At 35.5% G+C, this 14,292-nt stretch overlaps 1 protein-coding gene across 9 annotated transcripts in view; it reads right to left on the bottom strand.

Moving 5' to 3' along the window:
- The window catches only part of LCLAT1 (lysocardiolipin acyltransferase 1), a 217,116-nt gene that overhangs the window by 111,331 nt on the left and 91,493 nt on the right, over positions 1-14,292 (bottom strand). For 8 of the 9 annotated variants that reach the window (XM_053589206.1, XM_053589203.1, XM_053589202.1 and 5 more), the window contains one exon: positions 5,717-5,885. The exons of the other annotated variant lie outside the window; for it this stretch is intronic. In XM_053589206.1, the coding sequence (XP_053445181.1) occupies positions 5,717-5,881 (165 nt within the window). In that variant the 5' untranslated portion in view covers positions 5,882-5,885. The remainder of the gene's footprint in view (positions 1-5,716; positions 5,886-14,292) is intronic. 9 annotated transcript variants of the gene reach the window in all.

The raw sequence follows: 14,292 nt of genomic DNA, 5'->3' as shown, positions 1-14,292 counted from the left end.
ATAAACACCTAGTCTCTACAAAAAAAAAATAATTTAAAAATCTGCCAGGCCGCTACTCTGGAAGCTGAAGTAGGAGTTCAAGGTAACAATGAGCTAAGACTGCACCACTGCACTCCAGCCTAGACAACAGAGCAAGACCCTGTCTCTTTAAAACAAAACAAAACAAAGCAACTCTTAAGAATTCATGACCTGGGAAGTCAACAAAAGAAAAAGTCTTTTAAGTCAAAGAAAAGCCAGAAAAGAAAAGTCAAGCTATGTAAGTCTACAATTAGATATTTTAGGTAGAAAATTATTATCTCCACAAGGAGAAAGATCACATCTGTTCTGTTCATCATTACATCCTAGTAAAATGCTAGGTCCATGGTGAACACTTAATAATCATTGGATAAATACTCAGAAATCCTGTTGCCTATGCATGCAATCCACCAAAGTCACAAGAAATTTTGCCTAAAAGAATAAGAAGAATAATTACTGATTTTAGCCCTGACAGAGTAAAATATAAAAAATACAATTGTGATGAAAAAGAGATGAGAAATCTCAAGGAAGGGAACCAATAAAACATATAAATTCTAGAACTTTCAGCATTTTAAATAAAAATCCACTAGATAAACAAAACAGTGGATTAGGGATGACAGGAAAAAGGGGCACTGAGTTTGATTATAATATGATCATAAAAGCTTTGAACACTACTATCAACATTCTTAGCTTAAAGGATGTTTCTTGAATACCATATCTAATAATTGCAAAACACAAATTACATTCAAGAACTCATGAAATGTGTGGCATAAAACAAATCTCAAGATCCTAGCAAACAGAATCCAGCAACACATCAAACGAATTATACACCATGACAAAATGGGTTTTATCCCAGGGTCTCAAGGTTGGTTCAATACACATAAATCTATAAATACAATAGATCACATAAACAAACTAAAAAACAAAGACCATATGATTCTCTCAATAGATGCAGAAAAAGCTTTTGACAATATCCAGTTTCCTTTCATGATCAGAACACTTAAGAAAATAGGTATAGAAGGGACTTTTCTTGAATTGATAGAGGCCATGTACAGCAAACCACAGCCAATATCATACTGAATGGAGTAAAACCGAAAACATTTCCACTCAGATCAGGAACCAGGCAAGGTTGCCCACTGTCTCCACTCCTTTTACCATTGAAATGGAAGTCTTAGCCATCACAATCAGGCAAGAGAAGGCGATCAAGGGTATACAAAAGGGTCAGAGGAGATCAAACTTTCACTCTTCACAGGTGATATTTTATACCTGGAAAACCTCAGGGAATCTTAGAAGTGATCAAGGAATACAGCAGCGTCTCAGGACATAAGATCAATACTCACAAATCAGTAGCTTTTATATATACCAATAATAGTCAAGCTGAAAAAACAATCAAGGACTCTATTCCCTTTACAGTTGTGCCAAAGAAGATGAAATATTTGGAAATTTACCTAACAAAGGACGTGAAAGATCTCTATAAAGAGAATTATGAAACTCTGAGAAAAGAAATAGCTGAAGATGTTAACAAATGGAAAAACATACCATGCTCATGGCTGGGAAGAATCAACATTGCTAAAATGCCCATATTACCCAAAGCAATTTACAAATTTAATGCAATCCCTATCAAAGCACCACGGTCATACTTTATAAGATCTGGAAAAAAAAAAGTACTTTGTTTTACATGGAACCAGAAAAAAACCTCGAATAGCCAAGACATTACTCAGAAATAAAAAAAAATCAGGAGGAATCATGCTACCAGACTTCAATCTATACTATAAATCTATAGTGATCAAAACAGCATGGTATTGGCACAAAAATAGAGAGGTAGATATACCTGGAGATGAACCCAATGGCCTTATTATCAAATTATTGATAATTATTTGATCTTTGATAAGCCCATCAACAATATCAATTGGGGGAAAGATTCCCTATTTAACAAATAGTGCTGGAAGAATTGGTTGGCAACTTGTAGAAGACTGAAACTGGATCCACACCTTTCACCATTAACAAAAATTGACTCTTACTGAATAAAAGATTTAAACTTAAGACATGAAACTATGAAGATTCTTGGAGATAGTACAGGAGAAACACTTGAAGAAATTGGCCTCGGAGAATACTTTATGAGGAGGACCTCCCTGGGCAATTGAAGCAACACCAAAAATACATTACTGGGATCTGCTCAAACTAAAAAGCTTCTGCACAGCCAAGAACACAGTAAGTAAAGCAAGCAGATAGCCCTCAGAATGGGAGAGGATTTTTGCAGGTTATGCTTCTGAAAAGGTTAGATACCAGAATCCACAGAGAACTCAAACTTATTAATAAGAAAAGAACAAGTAACCCCATTTCATGGTGGGCAAGGGACTTGAACAGAAGCTTCTCTGAAGAAGATAGGCACATGGCCTACAGACATATGAAAAAATGCTCATCATCCTTAATCATCAAAGAAATGCAAATCAAAACCACTTGGAGAAATCATCTCACTCCCATAAGAGTGACTCACGTAACAAAAATCCTAAAACTACAGATGTTGGCATGGATGTGGAGAAAAGGAAATCTTCTGCACTGCTGGTGGGAGTGGAAGCCAAATATGTCCCTTTTGGAAAGAAGTATGGAGAATACTTGGATCTAAAAGTAGACCTGCAGTTTGATCCTGCAATTGCTCTACGAGGTATATATCCAAAAGACCAAAAATCACTTTATAACAAAGATATTTGCACCACATTGTTCCTTGCAGCTCAATTCATAATAGCCAAGTCATGCAAGAAGCCCAAGTACCCATCAACCCATGAATGGATTAATAAACTGTGGTATATATATACCAGGGAATATTATGCAGCCTTAAAAAAAAGATGGAGACTTTACCTCTTTCACGTTTATATGGATGGTGGTGGAACATATCCTACTTAGTAAAGTATCTGAAGAATGGAAGAAAAAATATCCAATGTACACAGTACTGTTATGAAAGCAATTTACAATCACTCACACTTTCATATGAAGAATAGATCACAACTATGGCCCAAAATGAAGGAGGGAGGAGGGGAGGGGATGTGGGAAGTCAGATTGAGGGAGTGTGAATGGTGGGATCACACCTATGGTGCATAATGCAAGGGTACATGTCGGATCCATTAGTATAGAGTATAAATGTCTTAACACAATAGTTAAGTAAATGAGATGTATATATTAACCAGTGTGATGTAAACATTCCTAATTCTATATGAAATCAGTACATTGTACCCCATAAATGCATTAATGTATACATGATCTATGTGTTTATGATTTAATAAAAAAATAAAAATATAAAAATAAATTTCTAGAGACTGAAATCTTATAGAACATGTTCTCTGACCCCAAAGTAATTAAATTTAAAATCAAAATAGCTAGAAAATGCCCAAAATGTTAAATTAAATTAAGGAGCATAATTCTACATAGTCCACAATCAAAAAAGAAATCCCAAGGGTAATTAGAAAACACTTAAAACTATATAATACAATAATTAAAATATACCGAAATTATGGGATGCAGCTAATACAATGCTGAAAGAGAAATGTATATCTTTAAATTAATAGTAGAAAAGAAATATTTAAAAATTAATGGCTTAAATTTCTACTTTAAGAAGCTTAGAGTAAAAGAGCAATTTAAATCCAAAGTAAAATAACAATTAAATATTAAAAATCAATAATATCACACAATAGAAAAAAATTAATAAAGCCAAAGTTGGTTCTCTGATAAAGTTAACAGAACTGACAAACTGCTAGTAAGACTGAATACCAGAACAGAATACCAGTAACAGAAATGAATAAGGGGAGATCATCACAGATCTCACAGGCATTAAAAGGAGAATATAATGGAATATTACAAATTAATTTCTGCCCAAAACTTGGTAAGTAAAAAGAAAAGAACAAATGGACGAATTCCTTAAAAAGATATGCCTGACCAAAATTGACAAAATATAGAAATTGTGATTAGGCCAATTTTCTATTAAATAAAGTAAACTACCATTGTTTTTCCTACAAAGAAAACTCTACATTCACATAGCTAAACTGGTAAAATCTATAAAATATCAGGAAAAATCCAATCTTACACAAACTCTTCCAAAAAACAGAAGAGGAGGAACACTGCACAGCTCATTTTATGGAATCAGCAAAATACTGAGACCAAGGCTAGTATGACCCTGAAACTTCTTTACCATACTCATCCAAAAAATACTTCCATACACCCCATTTCAGGGGCTTCATCATCCTATGCCTTTGGCTTCTTTAGCAAAAGAGAAGGCCTTCTAGGACTATTTCTTGCCAAACTTTCCTCTTGAACTGTGAGTGAAATCACCCTGTTACTGACACTGATTTTATTGCCTAGTTTTTTAATTTTCTCAGATTTTTTTCTCACGTCAGGCATTCCCTGACAGAATCCTAAACTTTCTTTTGAAACACTCATAAGGTACCACGGAACCTCCCACACAGGGAGCTCTTAAGGCTCCATTTGGCTCTCTGTAATCTTTGGAGGTTTTACTACAAGGCCCTAACATGAGACAAACTGTATTAATCTCAGGTCTGCTTAAATGATTTGCTTACATGCATGACCTGGAACAATTTATTTAATTTCTCAAAGTTTCTATTTACTCTTCTGTAAAATGGGAATAAAGGTGGCACTTGAAACGAAGCCATCCTCCTAACTAACACAATATCTACCACAATATGTACCACCTACATGATAAACAGTTATGAGCATCATTACCCTTGGGTTTTACTTTGATTTCCCAAATATATCCCAGTCAACCTTCATCCAAGGGGTCAGCAGCCATTAGCTTGGTAATTTCCTCTCTATAAACACAACATGCAGGCAGTCCGTATACAGCCTGGGGGGACATTGGCAACTTCATTTTTAAAAAATAGGTAAAGATGACTGTATTCCCCCTCTTGTTTCTCATTACCTCTCTACCACAGTAGATCAATAAGCCCAGTATCATTAAGGTCTAGCTGTTGATCAGGAAAAATAAGTACTAGAACATTTTCAGGAAATAGAACCTGAATTTTCAAGGTAAAGGCAACTACACACACCTCATTCAATATTTGGAGAAGGGCTGCTGTTAGCAACAGGGAAAGTTGAAGAAGTCTGGGCTGGAATTCTGCAGAAGTCATCAGCTCAGGATCAAAAGGATGTGCTCAGAGCAAGATTCTACTGCCTGTACTGCGTATTTTGTACGTACTCTGACCTTATAGATGTCGGTAACCTAATCTGACATAGGAAATTGCTTTGTTCGTAAATTCTGTGATTACTGAAAAGAAATGAATCAATCACATCAACGTCACAAGTAAAAAAATATATATATATTATGTGAATCTTAATTATTATATCAGGGAAAAAAATAAATGCAAATTTAATGATATAAAAATTCTTCAATCTGTACCTTTAACATTCACACATATTACTATATGCAAAGTATACCTCAATGATAAAAAAATTTATAAATATGAAAAAATTTTAATTTTGAATATCGTTTTTAATGAGGTATTTTATTTCAAAGACATAAATTATTTTTATTTCTCTCTAGTTTTCATATTTTCCCTCCTTTGAAGTTTCATATGCCTCTTATATAACATAAAGGACTTATGTTTCTTCTATAATCCAATCTCACTTTAAGAAAGTCAAACATTGGGCCACTGTGGTACAAGCTGATAGTCTCCTTCTTTGGTGTATGACTTACCACAGGTAGTGTGAGCCAGGTTGCCACAAGGCGGTTGTTGATCCAGCGATACCAAGATGGGTTTATAAACATCAATGGTAAAAAGGGACCCAGCATGAAAATACTTCCAAAAAAGCTTCCACAAAATAGAGTGAGTATAAAGTAAATCCCCTTCCATGACACCATGATTCTGAAAGATATATATATAAAAAAAAAGTTGTATTTTGTTATTGCACATTTATCTGCTCAAATTCAATTTCAGAATGATGCACATAATACCCTTTAATTATAGGGCCACGAAAGGTTCTCATAAACAACGTAAGAGCCTGAACTTCACAGATGTGACCCCGTTACATGGTCTGCAGGCCTAACAAGTTACTAGTACATTAAGAAATGACACTCTTGACAGAGTGATGTCTGACACACAAACAAAATGTTGCCTTATTTAAGAAGCCTCTGTTTTTTCATCAGGTTATTAGTATTTAACATAAAACTGGATATTTTCTTTTCCAGGATATCATCTAAAACAAAATTCTGAAATATTCCAGAGGCTTTCTTGCTCTCCTCAGAGGCAGACAAAACAAGAAGAACTGCAGAAAACTCTCTAAGAGGGAGAACAGAAGTTCCCCTTTCTCGGAGGGGGGTATGCCCTAAGACCCCAGTAGATGCCTAAAACTTTGAGGAGAATCAAACCCTATGTATATACTATGTTTTTTTCTGATATGTACACATACATACCCATGATAAAGTTTAACTTATAAATTAGGTACAGTAAGATTAATAACAAGTTATTATTAATAAAGCATTAAGTAAAACAAAGGTTACTTGAACACAACATTGCCCTATTGTGACAATCTAACTACCCATCGCTACTAAGGAACTAACAGCAGGGTGGGGGGCATACAGACAGCACAAATACTTTGGACAAAGAGATAATTCACATCTCACGTAGCACTGAGAGAGATGGTGCAAGTTTTCTTCAAAACAGTGCACAATTTAAAACGTATAAGTTATTTATGCATAAAATTTCATTTAATTATCTTCAGACCACAGTTAACTCCAGGTAACTGAAACCTCAGATAAGGAGTTACTACCGTAAACCTTAAAGCAATGGCAGTTAAACAGAGTATACTAATTTTTTTTTTAAATCTACAAATGTTCAATCTTTACGTTAAAATGTCAAAATAACATCTGAGGCACCTGGTCTTAAATTGCCTCTTTATGAGCTGAAGGATTAAGTAGAAGTCAGACTCTTCACTGGCTTTACTAAACCATTTGCCAAAGGATCATGTTGAGGGGTAGGGATGGTCTTTAAAACCAAAATAGTGATCTTTTAAAATAAAGCTGTAAATATGGTCCAAAATGAATATATCACACCTTTGATTTTACAACCTAAACCTTATCTTTTGCTTTGGGATGATAAAATCATTAGAAACATTAAAACTATGAAAACAATAAATGGCCTTAAAATTTATATATTAAAAAAGGTATTCCAGAGATCAAGACTTGTGAATATTTAAAAAGAACACAAGAGGAAACAGAAATAAAATGTGAAATGTCATGGTGCATTTTAAAAATGTCAGACAGACAACAAAACAGGTCAAATCCCTTATCGACCACAGAATCAAGTTTATCTGCATACTAAGTATATTTTTAAATCTCCACCAATACTTGACTATGTATATTTTGAAATCTTTACCAAAACCCTTCAAAGTACAAACAGAATAAACATATACTAAGAATTGACTTTCTGCTAAACTGTAGATCTGAACTTCTATGAAGTGCAATGAGAGAGCAACAGTGGAGAAAGAGACCACTGCGAGGAAGAGAGCCAAACAATTCCCACAGCGGGCCTGGGGTTGCCCACATATCCTCAACTTTTCTCGGAGGCTCAAGCCCTCCTCTTTGCATTAAAAGACACTATAAAGAGCTTCTCCCCAGTCTGTAACTTAAAAAGCTTTCCTTAAAGGGGGTGGCGGGGGGGTGGGGGAAGAGAATCCCCTCACACACAAACTTCTAGATTCACTGTTTTTAACTTCTACTTCCTTTTACGAGTTGCCTCCCAAATCCTGCGATGGTGCTACTCTATTTGAAAATCTTATAATTATCTTTTTCTATTCCCTGTTTTTTATTTTTATTTTTTTGTTTTAGTAATCGGCCTTTTAGACCCTCATTCCTATATCCCACTGAACTACACTTCACACTGTATTCATACAAACATATAACTGCTCCCCCCAAAGGCTCTGGCATGCTTCTTCCTCATCAATATCTGATCTGATGTGATTTAACAAAACAAACTATAGTGGCTTAGCTATCACTTAATAAAATCTTTTCATTTTACAGTAATGAAGTCGAGGCCCTGGAGAGTTAAGATGACTTTTGTAAGGGTACACAAGTAAGCAGCATCAAATCCTTTCTACAAACTGTTTCTTCTGCTACATGTTGCTATCTCCCTCCTTCTCAGGGGCTGGGAATCAGCCCCTAAACATGCATTTAAACATAAAATTACACAGATATAAAAGGATGAATATACTGGGATTGCTCACATTAGAATCAATCTGAAATTACTTTTCTATTCTACACTTATTCCTCCTTAACCTTTCAATAACTTTTTCATTTTCAATGGTTCAATAAACATACACAAAGATCTGTACTGTGTGCCAGGCACTGTGCTAGTAATTTGGGAATACAACAACGAACATGATAAACATTGCCAAACTCTCACAATCTAAAAGACGTAACCCTAAAGGGTGGTGCATCTTTTCCTTAGGGGCTTTTCCCTAGCTCTGCATTTAATCTCTCTCTATTCTGTATCCTCTTCTCATTCTCAAGGGATTGATGGACAAGTGAGATGAAGGTTATGTTAACTAGTTTGATGTAAGCACTCCAAATTTTATAGAAAATCAGCACATTGTACCCCATAAATGCATTAATGTACACAGTTATAATTTAATAAAAAAAAAAAAGGAAAATAATTTCACCACTGGGGAGAAAAAAAGATTTAGCAAGCTACACACTTATTTTGAATAGCTAAAATTTTAAAAATATAAAATCTAGAAACAATTCACAATACCAAGTGCTGGCAAGGATGTGGTACAATCAGAACTCATATACACCACTGGAGGGAATGAAAAATGGCGTGGCCACTATGAAAAATTTTGGGTGTGGCCCCTATGAAAAGCAGTTTGGCAGTTTCTTAAAATGTTAAATGTACACTTACCATATAACCCAGAACTTTCACGAGTGCATACCCAGAAAACAGGGAAACTTATCTTCACACAAAAACCTGTACATAATTATTTATAGCAGCACTCACAATTGCTAAAAACTGAAACCCAAATGTCAATCGGGGTGAACGTAGAAACAAACTATTGTACATCCACCCATTGGCAATACTACTCAGCAATAAGGACAAACTATTGATTTGTACAATGTCTTCAGTCAATCTCAAAGGCATTGTGCTAAGTTTAAGAAGTCAGACTCAAGACAGGACACACTTTAATTGGACAATAAAATAAAGATGTTACAATTCTAAACCTCATTACCGAATATCACTATGGTCACCAGATGGCCAAGGGGGATGCTCCAAAGGTGACTGTAGAGATATTCAGTACTGAGTTATGTACCACTTTTTCTAGGATGGGTTCACAAACTTAACTGTCAAGACCTCATACAATGACAGCTCTGATGGCCATTCCAGAAAAAGAGTTCCAAAATTGCTTTGAAAGGTGGACTGGACTCTGACATGGTACATAGCTTCTCAAGGGGAGTACCTCGAAGGTGACTATAGTGATATTCTGCAATGAGGGATGGAGCACTTTTTCTAGGATGAGTTTGAGAACTCAATTGTCTGACCTCATAGAGCATAGCAAAACTCAGGGAGGGGCAAGGATGGGAGTTGCCAGCTTCTGCTGGAAGAAAGCCTGGTAAGATAGCTGATAAACTAAATATCTAATCTTATAAAATCCCTTAAAGTAAATAATAAAGGTCACATCACTGAAACATAATTACAAGTACTGCAATTCAGTATCACTGTTGTGCATTCTTTGTATACTACTAATAGTTTTCTTTTTAAAAAGGCCATTTGGAGAAGAAATAAGCATAGTTTAAAAATGACACATAGATTTTACTGCCAAATACAGACATACAGAAATAAATTGTAGATAATCCTGAAAAACTAAGCATACTTTAAATGTAACCCAACAACTTCTTCCTAAACAACCACTTTTCCTTCAGTAAATTAATATAATCTTCCCCACTAACTTAACCCACTAACTTCCTAGCTCGTAATCTGATTCTAATTTTGATGTTTGTCCCTGGTATCTAACCCATCTGTGACTCAAACAGCTCCAATACTAAACAAAAGACAAAACAGAGCACATGAACCAAGACATAGCCCACCCCAACTTACTGTTCAGTTGCATATATTATTCCTGGAGTACGACAGTGTGGGAGGACACTCCTTAACAAGGATTTATGGACTCCATTAGGGATATTTATAGTTCCTTGCTAAAGAAGAAAACTTATTTCACTTCACATAAGCCTCTTATTTTATTCACATAACAAGTGTAATTAACTAGCATTGCTCTTGCAGTCTAGTAGGGAAGCTAAGTGTGAAAATAAATTATTACAAGTCACTGATACATGCTATAATAGTGGTATAAAGAGGTATGCAACAGGTGTTAAGGGTAGATCAAAGCAGGTAAGATGAACTCTGCTAAGAGGAATTAAAGAAAACATTAGATTACTGGAAGATGAATGGTTATGGGGAAGGGAGAGACTATACCAAGCAATAACAAGCAGATTAACAGAAATTTGAAATTGCCTGGCTTAACAGGAGCTGTAACTTATTATGTATTACTGAGATATAGGATATACACTAGTGGGCTGTGTGTCTCCTATATATCCAAACCACTAAAGCACAGGTCCTAGGGATAAAGTACATACCCACAAGCCAGGACAGCCACAACTACTAACTTTACCATGTCACCAGGGGTAGGGAAAAAAAAAACTAAAGCATAAGACTCATTTTTTAGAATAAATGTTTAAAGCAAAAAGGTCTATATATGCATGGACTCAATCAATATACAGACTGGTTTTGTTAAGAGCCTTCCCTAGACTTCAAAACAGATAGGGCACGGAACTGGGCAAAATCCCAGGACTGACAGAGGCTGGTATCAGAGGTCTGTGAGCCAGCAGAGACTAATGCAACTTTAACACTCAACAGCCAGAGATAATCACTAAGACATTACTTAACCTGGCCACCTCACTTGTAAAGTGAGGAAGATAGAAAAATTCTCTTTAAGGCCTCTATTAACACAGAAATTCTAAATATAGGCTACCTTTTGACCACTTAATATTTGTCAGACACTTGACAGAGGGCTATTAGTATTTACATATTTAACACAGAAATTCAGCTATTCATAAGCAACCCAAAGATCCCTGACATGGAAGCAATCTGTAATTCTGTTGAAACTAAGAAGTTCAATTGTGAACACTACAAGATTGATGTCAAAAAAACAAATCATTTAGGTAGCAATGACTCTGGCCAACTGTCCAATATGCTAAAGGGCCTTCAAATACACTTCTTGGGGAGAGTAACATGCTATAGTATATTTGTAAATTTGAAGTTTCAAAAGGACCTTGTTATATTCCTTGATAATATCAAGTGTGTCCTAAAACAGGCACTTTACATTCTCATCTAATCCAAACAAAAGCCTCAAAAGTAAGGTATTGATTATATCAATAGAATTTATAAGTGAAGAAATGAGGGATTTGGTTCTCAACAAGTACTTGAAACTGTTTATAATGAGAGAACTGTGAGAAAGAACCTAAAACTACGGACACTCCCAGAAAATTCAATGTTCAGAACTGCAGATAGTGAAAAAATAAAGGCTAACCAAGTAAATAATGAGTAATAAAAGTACATAAAGAATTAAGCCAACTGTAAGTTTATTTATTCATAAGACTAGGAGTCAATAAAATACCCACAAAACCAGGCAACCACATTACATTGAAATTATTCTTCTTTCATCTACTCTACGAACTGGCTAACTCCAGAAATTCCCCCCCAAAAAAGGGGTGGGGGTAGGGAACTGAAAACTAACTTGTGCTGACTTTTATATATATTTATTTATTATTTTTATATATTTAAACACATAAGTATAATTAAATATAGATTATTATGTTTATACATTTATTATAATTACAAATTAAATATTAATGTAAATCTAAACTCAGTCAAAATTTAACATATTTTTCAATAAAAAGGCCTAACACATTTTTTATGAAATGTGCTCTTTAGTGATCAGTAAAATAAAAATTAAGATACCATTTTCCTTTTATATCATTTTAAAAAGTACTTATAATATTTAACATTAGCAAGGCTATAAGTAGAAAGATATTTTTCTGTTTTGCTACTAAGATAATAAATTAGTAATACCTTTTAGGTAAGTGTGAGACAACATGTCAAAATAGAAATGTACGTATTTGCATTTCAAGAATTCTATATGCAGAAATACTCGAGAAATGCACAAAGATACGGGTTCGAGGTTGTCCACTGAAGTATAATTTGTAATAATAAGTAACGAGCAATAAAAGCCTACTGGTAAGGGCAGGAAGAAACATTTTATAGTACTTTTTTTTTTTTCCCCAGTTTTTGGCTGGGGCTGGGTCTGAACCCGCCACCTCCAGCATATGGGGCCAGCGCCCTACTCCATTGAGCCACAGGCACTGTCCTGTGTTATGAAAGAAATACTAAACAGCATTCAAGAGAATAAGATAACTTACACTGTCTGATAGAAAAGGATTTCCTTGATATCTTATTAGGTAAATAAGATAAACTGCAAAATACTATGGAAGCATGATGCCATTTTTGCCTTAACATGCCAAATTTTTAAAAGTGTGACTATCTATATGCATGTTTATGTATGTGCATATGTGTATTTCAAAGCATATAAAAAAGGTCTGATTGTAACAGGGGCATGGTAAGCCCAAGGTTACTCACAACAAGGCCGTCTAGAGATAAAGATCGTCTCCTCCCGCTCCTTCCACCCTTTTATCCCCTTTAAGGGCTTCCCCTTAACTTCACCCAACTGAAATGTGAACACAAACCCACCTCTTGGAGCAGACAATGGGGTAGAAAAGGATGGAGAGAGGATCCAGAAGGCAAATAGAAGACATTTAGCAGAACCATGCACAATTAAGCAAACTGAGGAGGTTACAAAACATAAGCTAGACCAGGATTACCATTTTTATTTATATGTACCATTATGGAGTAGTATACCTGCTTGTAATGTTACAGTTCATTTTAGTCTATATTTTTTGCTTATATATGTTTGTTATTTTTAATGAAATCAGTGTGTCAAAAGAAGACAAAAGAAAAGAATTCCAAAAATCAAAAGCAAAATAAAAAAGATATGCAGAGCTTTCACATCAAGATGAAATATCTGGGCCCATGATATGGCTTATGCCTGTAATCCCAGCACTTTGGGAGGCCAAAGTAAGAGAACGGTTTGAGTTCAGTAGTTCAAGAATAGTCTATGAAACAGTGAGACCCCATCTCTACTAAAAATAGAAAAAATTAGCCGATGCCTTGGCAGTCACCTATAGTCCCCACTACTCAGGAGGCTGAGACAGGAGGAGACTTGAGTCCAGGAGTTTGAGGTTGCTGTGAGCTATGATGATGCACCACTGTAGCCTGGGTGACACAGTGAGACCCTGTCTCAAAAAACAACAAAAAAGAAATACCTAACTTTATTCTCTAAAAAATACTACTACACTGTGGTGAAAGTTATTTCTTTTTAATTCTATTCCAACAAAGATAGGGATAACCAAAAAAAGAACAACATTTTAAAAGCTGGAAAGCAGGAAGCTAAGTGTTGACTATCTTGGCAGACCTAAAAAGGTAAAGCATAAAGCCAGCAGAGGGAAAAGTTGACAAGCTGAGAAGAAAGCTGCAGAATCCTCCAAAGCCCCAAGAAATGGAAGAATTAGCCACATCCAGATGTAAATGGGGATGAATTAAGGTTTGCCAAAATAAAGGTCAGGTGAAAACTGAAGATGCCCTTCTCTCTCCACACTTCCAGGTAGCTGTCCCTCTACTACCCACACACAACAGCCAATCTATTTTTTAGAGAAGTTAAAACAGGGTTTCACAATTGAGGGCACAGTTATTGTCCTAAAGACGGTGGGATTAAGTGATCACATGTATGCTGAATCTTGAATGCCGAGACCATCTTTCTCACTGGGCTCTCAGATGACTGGCAACAAGCTTTTTGGTACTAGGTCACACTATCCAATAGGACTTACAGCCATGATAGAAATGTTCAGTAGCTGTGCTGTCCAAAATGGTAGCCATTAGCTATGTGTAGCTAGTGAGCACTTGAAATGTGGCTAGCGCTACTAAGGAACTGAATTTCTAACTTAATTTTATTTAAATTTAAATAGCCACATGGTGCTGAATAACAGCTGCAGGCAGAAGACTGGAACATGTTTCTCAGGGGAATCTGATGAAGACATGAGGAAAGATGAAAATATAGAAATATTTGGGGGTCCCCTAATAACCAGTTCACCTAAATCACCACCCAATGAAGCCC

This window comes from Nycticebus coucang, chromosome 4, assembly GCF_027406575.1.
Source record: "Nycticebus coucang isolate mNycCou1 chromosome 4, mNycCou1.pri, whole genome shotgun sequence".
Lineage (NCBI taxonomy): Eukaryota > Metazoa > Chordata > Mammalia > Primates > Lorisidae > Nycticebus > Nycticebus coucang.
This window is presented reverse-complemented; position numbering and strand designations above follow the sequence as displayed.